The sequence below is a fragment of the Melospiza melodia genome, chromosome 6, assembly GCF_035770615.1.
Source record: "Melospiza melodia melodia isolate bMelMel2 chromosome 6, bMelMel2.pri, whole genome shotgun sequence".
Lineage (NCBI taxonomy): Eukaryota > Metazoa > Chordata > Aves > Passeriformes > Passerellidae > Melospiza > Melospiza melodia.
Window position 1 is genome coordinate 71,463,693 of NC_086199.1, and position 20,279 is coordinate 71,483,971.

A 20,279-nucleotide genomic window follows, 5' to 3' on the forward strand; every position below is an offset into this window, starting at 1 on the left:
CAGAGCAGGGGGCGGCCGCGGTCGGGCCTGTGCCGGGGCGGCTGTGGCACCGCCGTCGCCGCTCTTCGGCTGCGTAACTCTTCCCCCGGCCCCTCCCTTCCCTTCTCCTCGGGCCCAGCGGCGGCGATGGGGTCCCGGGCGTCCACTCTGCTGCGGGACGAGGAGATCGAGGAGATCAAGAAGGAGACGGGCTGTGAGTGCGGGGGCCTGAGTGCGGCGGGGCGGGGCGGGGCGGGCAGTACGCGGGCTCGGCGGCCGGAGCGGGGCCGCTCGCAGTCCCTGGGGCCGGGCAGGCCGTGCCCGGCGCGGCCGCGGCGTTCGCGTCGGGGCAGTGCCCGGTCCCAGGCAGCGCAGCCCCCGGGGCCGGCATGTGTGGCAGGCCCGCGGAAACCTGGGAAGCGCCTCTCGGTTCCCCCCCGCCGCTGCCGGTAGCAGCAGCGAGATCCCAGCGGGATAGAAGGGAAACGGTGCTCTTGGTGTGTGCAGTATTGTATTCGGTCAGAGCTAGCTCCTTGGGTTTTGAAGAGTTGTCTGTATCGATGCCTGGTGCTGGAGTGTCTCTCAGTTTTTAGCCCAAAGAAACTGTCGTTGAATAGTAATTTTTTTCCCCAAGTGTTATTTGTTTTATTAGCCCTTACGGCTAATGCAAAAGTTGCCGTAAGGGTATTCAGAATGAATGCTGAGTGGCATTTAAATCCTAAAGGAAGTAATGTAACTCACGAGAGGTAAGTGTTATTAACTAAAAAGAAGTAAAATTCCTGTACTAGTCAGCAACTGGGGGAGCATTATATAAGCTGGACTCTAATATTTAGATACTTTACCCTACAGTATTTGATCGAGTTGTACTGCACAAACATAAAGTACCTTAGAGAAGGTGAAACTCCAGTGTTGTTAATTTGCCTGGTAGAATGATTGCCTGAGAGTTCCAGCAAATGATAATAAATGATTTAGTTCCACTAAATGATAATAAATGCAAGATGCCTTCCTAACTATCTGGGGAGCAGAGGTCATAACATCATAGGTATCGCTTTGCTGTTTGTTCCCCAGGAAACTTCTCAGGTTAACATGCTGTGCCCAGCTTTTCCAATTTTTCTTCTGAATGTATATTCTGATCTGTTCTTGCTACTTGAAAATGCTTTCTTCGGTTTTCTTTCCAATATAAATGGTATGATATATTCTTCTTAAGTGTCAGTTTATTTGTGTCAGGAAAATGCGTGTCTACAGGAGAGGAGTAGAAGATAAAGAGAGCACTGGAGCTAGTGTAGTGGCAGGCTGAGTGAGTTAACATAGTTTCCATGATCCTTTTTCCATCTGTCATGAACACCTTCTACAGGAAAGCTGTGATAAACAAGTAGAAATGTCAAAGTTTGCTTATCCAGCAATAACTTTCTGTGGCTTTTTTCTTTTTAATCACAAAGATCATGGAGTAAAGGTAGCCTCCTCTCATTTATAAAGATGCTTCAAAATCCAAACCCCAAATATGGAATATTTTTCAGGAAGGTTTTACATTTTTCCTCATGCTGCTACTTGATTTATTGTCTGTGGTGTTTTATTCCTTAAAGTTTACTTACGTGATAGTTAAATAAATACCATTTAGATGGCTATATAGGCATTGTAAGCAATAAATCCACTTGACTCTAGCTGGCCTCTAAATGCTCTTCTTGTATCATCAGAGGGTGATCAAAGTTATGGCTGGTGGGTTTCAGCTTTGTGACCTGATGTCCATTCATTTCCCCATGTTTTTATCTAGTAAGTTTTATAATTAATGCCACTTTGCTAACCAGCCATTGCTAATCTCTGACTCATGCTTGCCTGTAAGTCATCAAAGTGTGTCTCATTGATGTTATCAATCATTTTCTTTTTCTCCCCAGTCTGTAACTGCAGTTTAGGAATGTGTTTTTTCTCTGCTTTTTATACTTCTCTAGGTAGATGAAAAATTCCACCAAGATGTTAGCACTGTGTTACACTTCATATAGGTGAAAATATTCATACAAGGTAGGGAAAAAACCCAAAGAAGCACTGGTTAACTGGGTCAAAGTTCACAGGCAGAATGCTCAGGTAGTGTTAGTGAATAGACTGCTGTGGTGTGTTGGAAACTTGATGCTGCTGGTGCTTTAGCTACTGAAGAGTTTGAGAAAGGGACTTTGTAGACATGAAAAAGTCTGGCAGCATTACAAGTCCATCCTGAACTGGTGGTCTGATAAGTGCTCCCAAAGATTTCTTTTTGGCCTCTTTACTGTGAAATGTGTTTCCTGCAGTTCATCTGGGGTAGGTGTGTAGTACTGAGTAGAACACTTAACCAATTTGATTGAGTTCAACTCTGGAATTATATAACTTCTGCTCAATTTCATGTAGCACAAAGCTGAATGGCTAATGACACTGACATCAGTGAGAAACTGTATGTTAATGTTCAGCAGAACAGATAAAGAACATGTCTTTTAGGGCACTAGAGGCATAGTCTTTCAAAAGCTAAGCAATGACACAATCTCTTGAATGAAATTTGCTTGGGTTAAAATTCTTCTCTTTTTTTGTGGTAGTGAAGAGCAGTTTGTAGGGTAAGTTCAGAGACATGTGCAGAGGTAATGCATGAGGTTCTCAGCAGCAGGTGCGAAGCCTGAAGTTGACAGTCCTAAATCTCACATGGTGTTGTCTGGAAAGTGTTTGCTTTGCATATAAACATTTTGAGATTTGAGCAGGAAAACACCTTGAAGTCATCCTAATTGCTTTGATATTTCAGTAACAACTATAAAAAAAAAAAAACAGATGAGAGATCCAAGATGTTGCTTGTCTGCATTCTGTTGCAAGCTTTTGGAAAGCTGTTGGAATGTAACAGTATTCAAACTATTTGGTTCACACCCTTTGTTTCCATGCTTTGAAGCACTCTGCCTAAGGATTAATAATAAATTAATGCTCATACCTGAATTTGGGAGGAAAAAATGTTTGCATGGTAGCAGATAATAGATTTTTCTGATGAATATTTATATATTTTATATATATATATATATATATATATATATATATATATATATATATATATATATATATATATTCTGATTAATATTTATATATTATATATATATATTTATATGAGTTTATGCTGTTGTTGTAGACAAGAATATGTAATTGCTAAAAACTTTACAGTGATTTAACATAAGTAAAATAGAGAGAGCAAATCCTAATTTAGAGGTCTTGATCCTAAATTTTTAGGAGGATCTTAGTGGAGTAGCAGTACAAAATGGTGTTTCAGCTAATTTTAAGCTTTAACCGTAGATTTTCAGTCATAACTTTAGAAGCAGTCATAAATTGCAGATCTTAACTCTCCTAGTTATTCAGGAGAATCTTTACTTTGCTTACAAATGCACTGAAAAATGTCCAGTGACACAGGTTTTGTGAGGGATGAGAGCCAAAAGGAAATTACGGCAGAATACAGGGGTGAACCTGAATCATCCTCCTTTTGCTCAGAGCTGTGACATGCTTTTTGTCTGGTGTGACGTTAATGAAAATATCACTTCTCCTGTCAGCAGCTACAGACTATTTCTCACATACTAGCTGTTCCAGCGATGTTCCAAAAATGGAGATGCTGACATCAGTTTGGGAATGATGGCTGAGTAGAATTCTCATCACCTTCTTTGTTTTCAGGGAGGAGTGGGAGTATGTGACTTCTAATAGATCTAACTCCAGCCTTCTTTTTTTCACCATCGGTTGTTGTTGTGGTATCTAAAACATGAAATCAGAAATGCGGAAGGTTGAAGTCTTTAGAGTACTGGTACTTGTTTTCTCTGTGTGTGTTGCTTAACTTGGAAGTGAGCAAGCTGCCCAGTCTTATCGTAGAGAAGTTGCCTGAGGTGAAACTGAGCAAATTGCCCAATCCTATGCAAAGAATGCAAGTCGCCGAGGAGACAAGAAGGCTGGGGGGGGGTGTGTTTGAAAACCCAGTTGCTGGCAGGTCACGCTAAAGGACAGAACTGTTGAACCAAAAACAAATAGCCTCGAGAAAGAAAGAACAAACCTGAAAAGAAACCTGCCTCACTTGTCACAGATCAAACAACTACTGTGCAACTTCTTCCCAAATAAGTTTGAGCAAGTAAGAGAAGCATTGTGCATGTCCTGGTGAAGGCTTTTTAAACTATTTAATCTGAGAATTACAGTAAGTCCTAGTTTAACACTGTAGACAATCACACCTTTAGTGAATACACATTAACATTCAATTCAGTCTTATTTCATGTATTATTAAATTTATCAGAAGAGACTGAAAAGCCAAGATCTCCTGTAGGGCCTTGTGCTTTAATCTCAGCTGATAACTAAGTACCACACAGATGCTTCCTTACTCCCTGTCAGGGTCGGGGTAGAAGCTCGGGGAGAGGGGAGGTAAAACCCATGTGTTGAGATAAAAAGTTTAATAATTGAAATAAAGTAAAATATAATAATAATTTTTAAAGTGTCAATAATAACAATGAAAATACTAATTGTAATGATTGAGAAATAAAATCAGAGAAAGACAAATGAAGCACAGTACAAGTACTGTACACAGTAGAGTACTGCTCACCTCCTGTTGACAATGCCCAGCCTGTCCCCAGACTGCAGTTGGCCCCTCCTGGCCAATTCCCTCCGGAACTGTATACACCAGACAGGATGTTCTGTGGTACAGAAGATCCCTCTGGCCAGTTCAGATCAGCTGTGCTCCCTCTCAGCTTTTTGTTTACCTCCTCACTGGCAGAGCCTGGGAAGCTGAGAAGCCCTTGGCTTAGGGCAAGCTCTACCTAGCAGCAGCCAAAACAGCAGTGTGTTGTCATCGTTACTCTCCTATGAAATCCAGAAACCACAGCACTGTACCAGTTACTAAGAAGAAAATGAACTTTGTCCCAGCTGAAACCAGGACAAGTGTTCTTTCAGTGTTAAAGGAATTGCTATTCTATAGAGGTTTATCCCGCTCACATCACAGACTAAAGATCTAGTTGTCTGATATCTTGGGTTGTCTAGTACCTTGGCAGTGTTGACACAGTTATGCTGAATTTAATATTGCCTTTGTAATTTATGTTTCAAAGTGCAGATTTAAAGTCTGCAATAACTTTCTGCTTGCTTTGTAGCTCAACTCCTTCTCAAATTTCTTTAGAAATAGGCTTTTTAATTTTTAATTCCATGTCCCAGAACCTGGAAATTAATTTTCTGGGCAATTGGCTCCCAGGTTGGGTGCAAAGGGTTTCAGTGAATGGAGTAACATCAGGCTGGTGACCAGTCACTAGTAGGGTTCTGCAGGGCTCCATTTCAGGGCTGGTGTGTTCTCCTCAACATCTTTGATGTTAATGAGATGTTCTCCTTAATGTCTTTGTGACCAACTAGGATGCAGGACTGGAAGGCATACTAAGTGAGTTTGGCAGTGTCACTAAGTTGGGAGGAGCTGTTGACTCCCTGGAAGGCAGAGAGATCTTAACAGAGGGCTGGGCACCAAAGTATTGCTGGTTGAATGCACGATCTAAAAAATACTATTAAATTTAATGATAAATCTATCTTTGGCTCCAAGTTCTGGAACAAAACCTTCCTCATCTCTGCTCTCTGGTGAGCAGTCATAGGACCAGAAGGAAAAGCATGAAGCTGTGACAGGGAAGGTTTAGGCTGGATATTAGGACAAAGTTCTTCACCCAGAGAGTGAATGGGTACTGGAACAGGCTCCCCAGGGAAGGGGTCACAGCACCTGCCTGACAGAGTTCCTTAAATGTTTGGACAATGTTCTCAGGCACATGAGGATGGTGCTGTGCAGGGTCAGGAGCTGGACTCCTATGATCCTTCTGGGTCCTTTCCAAGTCAGGTTATTCTCTTATTCTGTGAACCCCAAAATGTTCAGATTTCAGCAGTCCTGTAAAGGAAGAAAAGTAAAGTAAAAATTAAAGCCTTTCTGACCACTTGCCAGATGCAGAGAAACTGAGCTCACTTTCTGTCTTTAGGTGGAAAACAGACAATGGGAGTAGAGATAAGCAAAAGTGAAGGAAAGATTTTATAGCAGGGGGCTTTAGTGTCATGAGTGATATAGATGTTATCAGTGTAGGCTGTGTTCAGATTATTTCTAGCTGTAAAGGAATTAAAGGAAATAAAGTGGAACTGTGAATCAAATATTTTTTCTTTTTAATTGACATTTACTGAATCAGATAACCAAAAATTGTTAAAGATAAAAAATAGAAATGGATAGAAGATGGAGTTAGATTTTTGAAGAATGAGCTAATTTGTGTATTCTTGAATATTAAGCTGTGATTTATAGCTCATAAAGTCCCTAAATGCTCCTTGCCATGTGCTTTCAATGTAACTGGTTCTACTGAACTCTTTTTTGAATACAGCTTCTGGCAACAGCTCAGTTCAGTGTAATGAGGTCTTCTCCTACGAGGAATCATTTACATGCTAATTTGTCATCTTCATTCTTTTTTTCTCCAGTCTCCCACAGTCAAATCACCCGCCTGTACAGTCGCTTCACCAGCCTGGACAAAGGAGAAAATGGCACTCTTAGGTGGGTAACTGGGCTGTACTTGCATTGGCACATCTCTACTGGTGGCTTGCTGTTGCAGGATGTCTGCCTGTTTTTCTCATTAGCAAATGACTGAGGCTGTTGTAACAAGTTTTTTCATACCTACTGTCTACATGAAAAGTTTAATTGTTGAGCTGGGGTGCTCTAAGTAACAACTGTCTGTACTGTTGTGTTGAAGGTTTGTAGTAGTTAATAGAGAGTTCAGATTTGTTATTCAGAGTCTTATAAAAATGTTCAGAATTGTGAAACAACACTTCTAGATTGTTATTTCTTGCCTTTCTTTATATGTTGCTTTTACTATTTAATACAGGAATGGTTCTGTTGTGTCATCTTTATCCTGGCTTTCATAAGAAAAAAGGTCTATACTTACTGGTCTCTGATATCCAGTGTCTTAAAACACTACTTGGATCTGCAATCCATTTAATATATTTAATTTTGTACCTCTTGTTGAACACCCACATCTATTAGTATGCATAAAAATAAAAAAGAGCTGGAACCAAGTCATTGTGACTAAACATTCTATTATTTAAAGTGGTAGTGCAGAATATTCTAAGATCTTTAATGTTTGTTTCCTATCTGCAATATTAAATAAAGATGAGTCTTTAACTTTATCTGCAAAATATTTTTCATTTTGATGGACCAAGTCTGCTAGAAAATAGTATTCCCAACCAAAAGGTAAACTCTGGTGAGATGATGGCCTGTTAAAATGTACCCCTGCCTGCTGTCATTCTGTAGCCTTTCCTGCTCTCATGGATTTTGTTTCCCATTCACCTTGTAGCCACAGTGGCACAGGAAAGATGGAGAAGAATGCAGGAGAGAGTAGGAAGGAGAAAGGCACATCGTTGTAGCATAACATGAGATCTGGCTCTTACAGAGTTAATTTCTTCCATAGCAGCTCTATCCCAGTCAAATTCAGTGATTCAGGCATCACCTGAGGTTTTGTTTGTGATCTTGTAAAATATGACTGCAGGATGCACTATAAACCCAGAAAAGCTATAGGCCTGCCTTTAAACCAACCTAACTGTAATGCTGGAATCACCTCTCAAAAGGTCAGAGTGGCAAGCTGTAAGATATGTGATCTTTGGCAGCACTTTGGGCTTACTGCAGTTTCCTTTCCTGAAGGAAATGCGCAGTTCCTGCTGGTGCCACGAATTGCTGACTTCTCAGCACTCACGTACGTGGATGTGGAATTGTATGGTAAACAGGACTACAGAGTGATTGTTTTGGGTTGAAAATACTCTCCTTCCCTTTTTGCCTTTTGTAGGTTTTGAGGCTGATTGACTCCAGTGCTTTGGACTGTGGCTGTACTGTAAATTTCTAGACTTGCATAGCTGAAGGGACTAAATGGATTGTGCACATAAAAAATTGGCTTGGGATGGGATATGCAGGAACTTCCAAAAGCCCACTCTGACCCTTAAACCAATACATTATATAAATAGTAGCATTGGCAATTCTGATGTAGAGATCAACTGATGAGATTGTGGATAAGGTTAATACTCCTTATGTTTAAAATTATTTGGAAAAGAACATTAACTGCCTTTTCAAACTTTATATGTGAATTGAATATTCATTGATGAATAAAAGTGATGGCTACTGAATTAGTCTAGCCCAATTTGAACCTAGGACATGCTCTTCCTCATCTCTTGCATGTTCTCCTCCAACACTAAATTCACTTACTGAATCTCTAAGGTTTGTGTAAATGTCAAAGTGATTGTACTCAGTTTATGTAAGAGGAGTAATTGATTAAATATGCTATGAATGTCTGTTGCACAATGCTTAGTTTCACAGTATTATGCATCAGGAGGAGGCAGACTTCCATTGTTGACAATCATGCAGTACTTAGGAGAGGAAGTGGAGGTTGTTTGGAAAATCCTAGCAACTGTGTGTATTATGATCCCTTGACTTGCAGTCTTGCCCCCTAAGCACAGCCCACTCTCAAACGTGTCTGACTTAAGAGTGGCATTCAATTTTTTAAACTTGTTCTGGTACCCTCAAAATGCAGTTTTGTAAGTTTAAGTAATGGAAAACTACTTCCTGAAAAACAGATTGAGGAGAGAGCAAGAACTACAGCTTGGAAGGTCATAGATGTTGGTTTCTGAGATACAGATCAAAGAGAACTTGATGCTTTAACACAAGTAAAAGGTTATCACTTGCTTACTACCACCAAACAGTTTAGAGGGTATGTCTTCTGTTTGTTTCCTGTGAGCAAGATTTATTGTTTCCGTAAGGATGACTTGCACCTTTGACTTACAAATCAAACGTGATAAAATCACTCATGTGACCATGATTAGGAAAAGAAATGTCAGTCAGTTCTTTATGGCATGAAATAAATCTTTAAATGTGTACCACACTTCTGAAGAAGGGCAAAGTAAAGAGCACTTTGTACAGAAAATCTGGTAGATGATGATTAATGCTGGTAGTTCTGGAACTATAATCAAAAGCAGAAATCTTTCATAGCCAGATATTTCTATCCAGTGTACCTATGTGCAATTTCAAGGTACTTTGTTTTTAAAGAGTTACAGAAATGAAATATTAGAGATGGTTATTGATAAAGACAAAGCTTGGTCTTCAAAAAGTTTTTGGTTTTTGCTTCTTTTTTTCCCCTCTCACATATTTATTCTCTAAGTGACTACAGCCATTTTTACCTGTAAAGATAAAAATATCAGGTTTACCTTCACCTTTCTTTAAAAGTGTAGAAAAATTTTGTAATTTTCCTTAGCTTCACTTTTTCTAAACAAAATGAATTTTTCTAAACAAAACCATGTTGAAAAAGACAAGACAAAACTGTTCTTGAAAATTCTTTTGTCACCTTTGATTTAAATGTTGTGACATGCTGAGTTGTCAAAACAAAAGATTGATACCCTTGGTTGTCCATAGCTACATCTAAATTGTGAAAGCTGGAATATGCTTGTTCTGTTTACATCCTAACTATAGCTCAGGAGGAAAAGAGTGCACGTTTCCTTACTTACATGCTGATTTCCAAATGGGGAAATAGTATAGCATGAACAGGGCAAGGATGTGATTGCTTGGTGAGTGTCCCTGTTGGGCTGGTACTGCAGTGTACACCACACAAGAATACCTTTGTTCCAAAGCTTATCAACTAGTAAGTAGCTCTAGACAGACATACATAGAGCTGTAAAAGGAGGTTCTTATGTACACTGCAATCTTTGCCTGTAACTTTTGTATGGAACCTCCCACTTAACAGTAGTTTCTGGGGCCCTGAGGAAAAGACAGGTTAAGCACTTGAGAAGGGGTTTTTACTGTACAGTAATTGGTGTAGCCTGGTTAAGCATAGAAGAAGGCAGGATCTGAAAGCTGGTAGCTACAGAGAATAGACACACTGAGCTGTTTATACATGTCTTGTGTTTATGAAGGCTGTTCACACATGTCTTCTGGAGAACTTCAGAAAGCCTCTGATCCTGAGAGAAGGGTAACATGAGCCAGCCAGGCCATCTGTCAGTCTTTGTCAGCTGACTGAACCATCTGGGTCTGGAAAGATGTCAGGCTTGGTCTTATTAGTTAAAAGAGATACTTCAAGATTGCAAAACATAAAAGCTAGCTCTGTGAATGTGGAATTCTTTACTTTTGCTCAAGAAAATGCAAAGCATTTTTAGCTTTATCTAAAATAGAAAAGACAGGAAGGATATGGGTTTGGATTGGAAAAGACAGGGTACAGGAATAGTCTATGCTTGTATCTTCAACCACACTTTATGCATGCTGCCTTTTTTCTTCCCTTCCTTATTGCTCATCTAATTATCACCATTTGACATACTCCTTGGCCTTAGGTTTATGAACCAATTAGTGCTGTGATAGTTAAGCAACGTTTGCGTAGAGCATGCGTAAGGATGGAGTTAGATGAGATGGATGACACAATCCTGCAGGGTGGGGATATTGGTATTCTTTCCCCATAACATCTCCAGGCTTCCAGCACCTCATTGTCAGCTGTGGTGCTCTTAGGCTTTTTTGAAGTTTTTCAACTGCCTCAAGTTGTGAATTCAACAGAAAGCTAATTGGAGAGGGGGAAGGTAGGGAGTTTTTTATAGGGGATACATTAGACCATCAAAAGGTTTGATGAATGCAAAGGGAATGGAGCAATGGAACTTCTTCAGCAGCGAGCTCTTAAATATTTTTGACTAACTTGCATAATGCGCCTTACTGCTTTTAGTTATTTCCCTTCTTCAAGTCATTTCTTGTTACCTATATAGTCTGGGCATCTTTCCTTTCCTCTGCCACTTCTGATGCTCATATATATGGGAGTTTTTTCCTTTTCATTATTTTACTTTCCCTCAGCTCTAGATACCCCTCCTCATCCCTGTCACCCTGAACAAATAGAACAGCGTTTTGCTAACATCTAGAAGTAACAGGAGAATGAACAACCAGAAACAGAAGGAGAAAAAGGGTCTTGTAGGCTTTTTGCAGTCTTTAGGATCATGCAGAACTACCTTTACAGTAGGGATCTGCTCTGTGCCTTGGAGGGAATACTCATGCTTAGGAACACTTGTCCTGCTTAGACTCTAGAAATTCTTAGCTGCAAATGACATCTAATTGTGAATACACTGGCGTATGTATTAAATGGTTGGCCTGCATAATGTCCACATGCAATTTAAGGTGGCTTTGCCTGTTGCATTTAAGCAAAGATTTCATAAGAGCCAGGTTCATGTAAAGATACCTTAGAAGAGCCTTGTTGCCCATGAACACACAAGTAGTAGAGGGTGTTAAATTTCATGTAAGTGGCAGCTTCAGCCAGGTGAAGTTGGTCCCTAATGAATGCAGGAGAGCTTAGCTTTATAAAGTGGAGAATAACTTGCCTCACATTCATTTGCTTTTATGGTTGTTGCAGCTATTTCAGTTATAACACTCACTCAGTAATGTGCTCTTAATGAGCAAAAGTGCTCTGCTGCAACCCCGATAATGACAGGACAAATAGATTTGAAACCAGGGAATTATTTGTGGTTAATTGTTAATCTCCTGTTAGAAAACAGAATCACTGGAGGCTGAACACTAAAATGTCATTATATGCAAGTAAAAATTTCTGAAGGATTAGGATTTTGGTCTACATGGGAGAGAAAGCAGCTGCTGCTTTTAGGTTATAAAGTTAGCATTGACATTGAAGTTCTGCTGTTAAAATCCTGTTATTAGGACATAGGCTTTCCACATCACTGCATCTCCTGCTTAAATCACTAATGCATACTTTGCCCTTCAGCAATAGCTTAAAATGTTGCAGTCCTGAAGGGTCCGGTAACAAGTTGATCATGTTAAACAGATGTTAACTTTGCCTATTAAAAATAACACAGGACCTGGTCAGAGAAGTTTGCTGGGATAACTTAAAAATATGGTCAGGTCACTCTGTTAGAAGGTCAGACAGTTTAACCAGAAGCACTGTAATTAGGATTCTTAACAGTGCTGTGGTGGTGACTGGGTGCAAAAAGTGCTTTAGAATACATTTAAAACTAGAACATCTTGCTTCTCTGCCTTTCCCAAGCTAGACTGGTGATAAAGTCAGCCAGTTTCTTTTTTACCCTTTAATATCACAGCAATATAAAAGGCTTTTATATTTAAATAATCTCAAAATTTGTTTGTGTTTACTTTACTTAGCCAAGTTTTTGGTTTAATGATGTCATGAGTCAGACCTTGCCAGTTTAGTTAGTGAACATAGTTTTGAGAAGTAGCAAACATTCAGTAATCAAGTTTGAGACTTTGACCCCAATTTCAAAACCAGCAAGACTGCATTTGACTTGAAGGGAACTGCCAATATTTCTGGAGATTGGGCAGGAAACGTCAAGTTACAGATCCAGACAGAAAAGGGTGGGAATTTTTTACAGTTTAACCCCCTTGCTGTTTGCAATTTAGAATCTAGATGATTAGGAAGTGCATCTTGAACTAACTGATGAGTTGCTGTGTTCTGTTGTAAGGAAAAACAAACCAAGCAAACTTGCTCACTAAGATACATTTGGTGTGTTTGCCTTGGTCACACCAAGATTACCCACTCTGCTGTCACTGACATTCTGTCAGGTTGAAAGCAAAGAGAAAATCCTAGTGCAATTCTAATAGGAGAATGAAGCCTGTGTTCATGTCATACTGTTCTAAAATGTGTATGCAGTACAGCTCACGATGTCTTTCAGATCAGGAGAATAATAGTGTAAGCATAGCTGTGTTTATATTGTGCTGTGTACAAATACTCATGACCAGAAAATAGAATGGCTGGCAAGAGCAGTGAGTACTTGCCTATACTGGTGAAATTATATCTGGTGTACAGGTACCTGCAAAAGTGTAACATTGCCAGTTTAAAATAGGAATACTGCTTGCTTGAAGCGAAAATAATCTGAAATTTGGTATTTATAATAAGATACAGATTTATTGCATAAACAAACAAAAAATATCTATCAGAACATGGTAATGACCTACAGTATGCTTAGAGAAGTGTGGTATTCTTCCAGAATCTGAAATAAGGCAGTCTAGAAAAGTCATGACAGCTCATATGATTAAGTACCAAAATAATTATTTTAAAACTCCAATGAATATTTTCATTGAGCCAGAATTTCTTTCAAAACAACTTCAGAAGCTTTCCTTTTCTTATATTGCAAACTAGTTGGCATCATTACAGTAAAGTTTCTATAGGTTTGGCATTGTCTTTTGTTTTATTTTGCCATTAGTCATAAAGAAAACATGATTTAAAAAGTTGCGTTTTCAAAATCACCAAATGTCTTGCTGCAGAAATAGGATTCCACTGATGTTTTACTGTAAATTGTTTTTAAGCAACTTCTCTGACTTCAGCTTTATGCTGACTAGTTGTGTTCTTGCTTTCCTTAGCCGTGAAGATTTCCAGAGGATTCCAGAGCTTGCCATCAATCCACTCGGAGACAGAATTATCAATGCCTTCTTTCCAGAAGGGTGAGTTTCAACAAACTGAATTTATGAGCAGGCACAAAATTTGTGGTTTGTCAGAAGTTTTCATAGAAGTGAAATGCTGATAGTTAAAGCACAGAATTTGGATTGACTAATACCTGAATACTTCAAACTTGCCATGTAGTGTGTGTGGGTACATAATTTCCTCAGCATATTTTAATTCTCTTAATGAGAAATACTTTACGACTTTACAAGACTTTTTTGGGCTTTATTTATTGACTAGCTCAGGCTCCTGTCACAGTTTTCCACTCTTCTTCTTAAACTACTGAACACTTTATGAAGAAATTCCTGGCCGTGTATAGAATTTGGTTCTTAAAGAATTTTGTATCAACACTATTCTGTGCATTACAATCAACTAATTTGGTCTTACTGTATCTGATATAGTAAGTGTACCATTGTTATTACATTGTCTTTTTTGGTAGGTTGATTTTAGGTTTTTATTACATTTAAGACATAGATTGTGACACTTCTAACACAAATCCAAAGAGATGATCAAATTTTCAATATTGTCTCTCTTCATTATGCCTCTCTGGATTGTCCTGTGGAATCTCTTGAACACAGTTGCTATTACTAATTGATGAAGGTTGGATTGTCTGATCAAGTCATAATAACAGCTAAAATGAGGCAGGGTTTACTGAACAGAAACAAGGCATCCTGGGAAGTACTTACATGGCTGGTTCCCACAGAAACTGGAGAACTCTGTCAGAGAGCACTGAGCAATGACAGCCCCACAGGCAGGGGCCAAGGGTGACAGCAAAGTTGGAAGGGCTGCTGTACTTGCTGAAGAAGGGCACACACCTGAACACAAAAAGCAGAGCAGGCCCAGTGACTGCAGTCAGGTCGGCCAGTCTGACAGAGCTGAAACTGTATCAAGTCAATACAGATCAGCAAGATAGCTCAGATATGGTTAGGGGTGAGGGCTTCAGCTCAAATAGACTTTGCAGATCAGGGAAGGAGAGCCCTCCCTAAGATTTCTCACAGCTTCTGTTTTTTTACACGTCATACTTTGTAACAGCACAATCCCAGCATGTAACAGCATAGACAGCCAAACCCTGGGGAGGTGAGAATGAGAGTTCACATGGTCTTGGTGCTTGGGATATTAATAGTCTTCCTCACTGAAATGAAGAGCTTGTACAAGGTATGCCAAAAACTGACCTGCTGAATTCTTACACAGAGAGGACCAGGTGAATTTCCGTGGATTCATGAGGACACTAGCTCACTTCCGACCCATAGAAGATAATGAAAAGAGCAAAGACCAGAATGGACCAGAACCACTGAACAGCAGAAGTAACAAGCTCCACTGTAAGAAATATGAACCTTCCTATAGAATAAATTATTTTTTCATCTTCTTTTTCATTGGGTTGGGGTTTTTTTTCCCCTTTAGGATTGGAGGAAGGGGGCTTGGGATTTCCCGCACAGTTATTTCCTGTGGAATGATCTCTTCTAATGCCTGATCTTTTGAAAAGCTTACTTGGAACCTTATCTGTTCAGAATGTCAACAATTGAGCCATTGTTTTATTAGAATTTGGTGGAATTAGTTGACTCTTGAGTAATATACATACTTTGCAAGATATCTCATAACAGAAGTGTGTTTCAAAATGGTTTGTATCAAAATTATTTCAGATTTAGAAGCCACATCCCATACATGAATGAGCATTTATGCTTATTTCTCCAGTTCTTCCATATAAATCTGCTTTTTTTCCCCACCTTCAGCTGAGTACTTTCTTAAGTACTGGATATCTGCCTACAGTTTATGAGCAGAATGCTCTTTCTTGCTAATCAAAGTTGGCCACAGTCCTCAGAGCACTTAAAATTTGTCATATCTCATCCAGAATATAGTCAAAGAGAATGAATGATCATATAAAAACGATTGGTTCTAAAATTAAAGGTCTGAATGTATCTTAGTGATAATTATTCTTCCATGATTGAGGTTTTTAGGAAATATCCTGCAAGCAGAGTGCTTGTGAACACAAAAGAATTTCCATTATTGGCAGTAATGCTATTCCTGTGTGTGGTAACAATACTTTATGGAACTGAGGATGAGTTTTATGGTGAATTAAAATTCTAAGCTAATTATCTTAAAATAATTTACAAGTACTTCGTTTTGTTGTTTTTCTTTCAGATACATCTATTATTATGAATATAAATAACATCACTTGAATTTAACTGTTCCTTCTCTTTCTGTCTTTCTTCTCTGTAGTTGCCTTTCGATTATATGATCTAGATAAAGATGACAAAATTTCCAGGGATGAGCTTCTCCAGGTAAATAGCACAGGGCTGCTTTGAATGACTCAATCATGATGATCTCTGTCACTTCATACCCACTTAGAAGAGGGGAGTTGCAACGGTTTTCTCAAAAGAGCTGCTGGAGTAATGTGGTGGCTTTGCTTACCTCTGCCTTAAAGCTTTAAATATAGTATGGGACTTTATTCTTATTTGGTAGGCTAGGCAGATACTTTGCTAGTGACACCTAAACATTCAACAAATATACTAAGCTCCTTAAAAATCACCTTCTGTAACTTTTAAAGGTGCTTCTAAAAGGATTTCAAAAGGACAGTCATTGAGGTGGTTTAGGTTGTTTGCCTGATCCTCTGTGCATCCTCTGTACACAATAACACTTCTTGAAATTGCAGCAAAGGTAGTCAAAGTTCATCAGTTCTGCATACGTATGAAACTAGGCTTGTGCGAGGAGTAATTACACACTACTAATCCTGGGAAGTACACATGGCAATTTGTGGTTCCTGATGTAAGAAAAAGGTTTGCTTTTGACTGGAACTGCCCTCTTCTATCCGCTCAGAAAATGCTTTACTGAATGTGGAGGGTAACGGCACTGGACCATGTACCTTCAAGATTCCTGTAGGCAAACATCTCAAACAGCAGATATTCAATCAAATGCTGGTATGTTTTCTGGGGGAAAAAGTAGAAGCATTGGACAAAATTACTCATTCCTAGTTCCAAAAATTTTCTCTTGCTTCTGCCTTTTCCTGCTGCCTAGTGAAGAAGCGGGATTCTTTGTCAGTGGTGGCTGCAAAAGATACCTGTACTTCCTGAAAGACTTGATGTACAAAGGACAGCAGAAGTCTGGCTAGAAATTAATTCAGTGAAAATCTTGTGTGGTGTTATTTTGACAGTACACATTAAAAGGAAACACTAAGAATACTTCTGTTCCTGTGTCAGTGATGGTTATTTTGTGTGCTACAGGTATTACGGATGATGGTTGGTGTAAATATTTCTGATGAACAGCTGGGCAGCATTGCTGACAGGACAATCCAGGAAGCTGATCAAGATGGAGATAGTGCCATCTCCTTTGCAGAATTTGTAAAGGTTTGTAAACTATGTTTTTAATGACTAAGTGAAGCTGCTCAGTAATGAGCAAGTCATTCAGACAAATGCAAATGGGAACAGAGAGGAAGTCATTGAAATAGTTGTGACTGCATTTGGGCAAAGCCTTCTGCTAGCTTTTTAATTCCTTTATTAGTCATGTTTTGGTTTTTTCAATACTGTCAGGGTGCTAATAATTAGTCCACATGTTTCTTTATACTCTTAAATAAAGCTACAGCCCTGAATATACTGAAGAACTTTCTGTTTTGCAGCTTCTTTCTACACAAGTAACCTGACTACCACAGTTAGAACAGATTAATTCTTCTGCTGTAATAGCACTGATCAGCTTTCACGGGTAGATTTCATCTGCTAGCAACACAGCTAATACTGGTATTCAAGTTCCTAGCTCTGGTACTTTGAATTACATGTTGTGACAGTCTAAAATAGGTGATAATAGGGAGCCATTTTAGATAGTTAGTGGAGAAAGTTATCCTGTAGCAGAGCAATTTCAGCTATCTAATGGGATATTATTGACAAGAGGAACTAGACTTATCTTGGAGATGACAAAAAGGCAACAGAAACAAGTTGCAACATGGGAAATCGTGGTTTGCTCTGAGGAAAATGTTTTACAAGGAGGATGGTCATAGCTTCTGAAAGATGTAGAAATTTCTTCCTTGGAGCTACTTAAAGCTTTTAACCAGGACAAAGCCCTGAGCAACCTGATTCAGTCGGCCCTGCTTTAAGTAGGAATTGAGGGATTGGACTGAAAGACTTCCAGAGGTCTCATCAAACATAAATTACTTTCATCTTGGAGCACTGAAGTCTGCTGCCTGAAATAGCCTGGAGCAGAGTAATGTCTTCATGCCTCAGTGTTAATAGCAATTTAGTGAATGAGTTTGCCACCCCAGATTTACAATGATCTACATTAGTGGTGCTCTGGTCTTGATTTTGCTCTTCAATGATTGCTCACATCCCTTTCTGTACTCCATTCTCCCTTGTGTTTCCTGGCTGGACATTACCACACAGTCTAGTTTTGGAAATCCAGGCCTTTCTGTGCTGTTGGCAGACTGAAACCACATGAGTTGCATTTTGATTTGCCTTCTTGTGGCTTTGATGGCTAAGTTCCTTCCCTTGGATGGACCTTAGCCCACAATGAGAAGCAGCAGTCTCCATCTAGATGAAGGACTGGCATGCTGAGTTGAAGACATCCCACATTCCTGCCCATTCCCTCACTACTAGAATAAGAAACCTTGTAGGAGAGATGTACACTAACTTAAGTAGCTGTTTCTCAATTTTATTGCAGGTTTTGGAGAAGGTGGATGTAGAGCAGAAAATGAGCATTCGATTCCTTCACTGATGGATGGAGAACCTATTTCTTTCTACTCCAACTATGTAATGAATAGAACTTCATTTTCTCCTCAGCACCATACCCCAGAGCATTGCTACTGGTGCATATACAGTACATCTCCAACCCCTCCCTGATTTGTTCTACCAATGTGAACATTCCCTGTGCAACAGGAACGAAGGGAAATGGCTGCCATGCAACTTGGAAAAGGAGCTTTTTTTAATGTTGTCCATCCTGGGTTTTTTGCCCTTTCTCTTGTCTCCTTCTGCACTACCGTTTTAGTAAAAATGTCTCTCCTTAAACACTACTGTTTAATCTACAAACTGATTCTTCTGAGCTCTGAATCTGAGAATAGAGAAACAGAAACATGCCACAGAAGTGCCCTCTGAAACATTTCAGAGACAAGCATCTACTCAAATACTAGGTGCATTGATAATGATTCTCTTTTGCCACATTACAGCTGCCTTTTTTTAAAAAGTATTTTTGCCCCTTTCCCATTTGTTCTTTACATGCAGACTTGTTTCTTCAGTGCTTCTAAGTCTGCCTTTTACTTGAGAACTTCTCAATTTCTATGGCTTCATTGTACAACTAACACAAATGCATGATGATAGCCAAGAGTACTTTAAAGTACTGTGAATAGATTTTGTTCTTTGTGGAATGAATTCACAGGGACAATAGTAGAATCTATGGTGGGGTCACGTTGTGGTATTCTCAAAAGGAATAGGAAATCTGCACTATGTCACTTGAACTGTTCTAGCAGCAGAGGCAGAAACTTGTTTCTTTCCTTTGCATAGCTTGCAGGCTTGACAACTGATGGACCATGAAGTGTCCTCTGCAGATTGTTTTCGTCTAAGAACCCTCCCCTCATCAGGGTGGTTTTGCTTCTGAAAGTGTAAGTTTGTTTACCAGTGTACAAAATGCAAGAAAACCAGTCGTGCTAAAATCTGGATTTTCTGTAACTGCCCCTGGTAACAGTGTCATGAAACACGAAATTGTGAAACTTGGTTTTATAGGGTTTTTCCCCCAATTATAGTGGCCTGAATAATGAGTAATTATTTATATTTTCCAGTATGAAAGTCCTAGTCTGTTATATTTGTGTTGAGGGTGGTAGCTGTATTTAAGAAAGCTCTGGCATAAGAATACAATTTGGGAAAGATCATATTATCCCAAATATTTCAGAATGTATTTCTATACAAATCTCTTTGCAAGTGTAAGATGATTAATACTATTAATGTAATGCTGATAAATTAAAGAGATCGGAATCCTTGAAGGTTCAATAGTAACAATTTTCTGTGGCTAGATTGACAAATGATCTTGTGTAGTTCAGCTGGAGGATTCCACAATCTGGGAGATACTTCCAATAAAACCAAAAAAATCCTGGGAGCTTGTTTGTTGAAGAATCAGTGTTATAACTGCTTCTCTGTCATGTGTTAACGTTTCTATAAATACTTACCAGTCTCAAAACTACTGTTAAATGTGCATTTCCTTTTTTCTCAGTTCCTTCAATCATCACTTTCATTGAAAAATGACATGCAAGTCTCTGAAGGATTTTTGATTTGTTATAAATAAAGGAATTCAAAAGTCAGTATTGCACTTCATAGTTTTGCAGAGTGCAGCACAGTTCCAGAAAGAAATGTAAATTTAAAAGCTCTGTTCTGTATGAGAAAGAAACATTATACTTTTATAACCGCCTCATGTAAAATAGGAATGTAACAGTACTAATGAAAAGTAAAAATTGCTTGTAGTTTTTGATTTGCTTAGAAGTAGGTGTTGCTGTCTTCTGACACTATAGTTGTAACCTACAGTTGTGCCTTATTGTCCCAGTGAGACTGGATATTGTATTTATCAATCCATAAATAAACCTTCTACTGTATAAACAAAAATCAAAACCAAACCATCCCCTAGCTCTTCCTGTAGGGCAACCAATTATCCTTTAATTACTGGAAAAGCTAAATACCAGTAAGAATGGTGCTAGCAGCTCTTACAGATCAGTTTCTTATAACTGAGCTTATTTTCAGAGTATTGAACATCCTTTATTCTGGTGGCAGGAACCAGTGCAAAACATGAGTTCCAGAAGAGGATACACAGACATTTTGTGACATTTGTTTCTACAAGCTCCCGCCTCAGATGTCAGAGATTTTTGCTAATATGCTTGAAGGTGAACACAAACAGTCTAACACATGTACTGCAAAA

General features: G+C 39.1%; 1 protein-coding gene across 1 annotated transcript; it reads left to right on the plus strand.

Moving 5' to 3' along the window:
- Positions 1-5: 5 nt before the first annotated feature.
- CHP1 (calcineurin like EF-hand protein 1) lies at positions 6-19,671 on the plus strand. Its single transcript, XM_063159041.1, has 7 exons — positions 6-193; positions 6,424-6,496; positions 13,325-13,405; positions 14,595-14,722; positions 15,621-15,682; positions 16,622-16,744; positions 18,045-19,671. The coding sequence occupies exons 1-7, from the start codon at positions 127-129 to the stop codon at positions 18,096-18,098; spliced, it is 588 nt and encodes a 195-aa protein (XP_063015111.1). The 5' UTR covers positions 6-126; the 3' UTR covers positions 18,099-19,671.
- Positions 19,672-20,279: the final 608 nt, after the last annotated feature.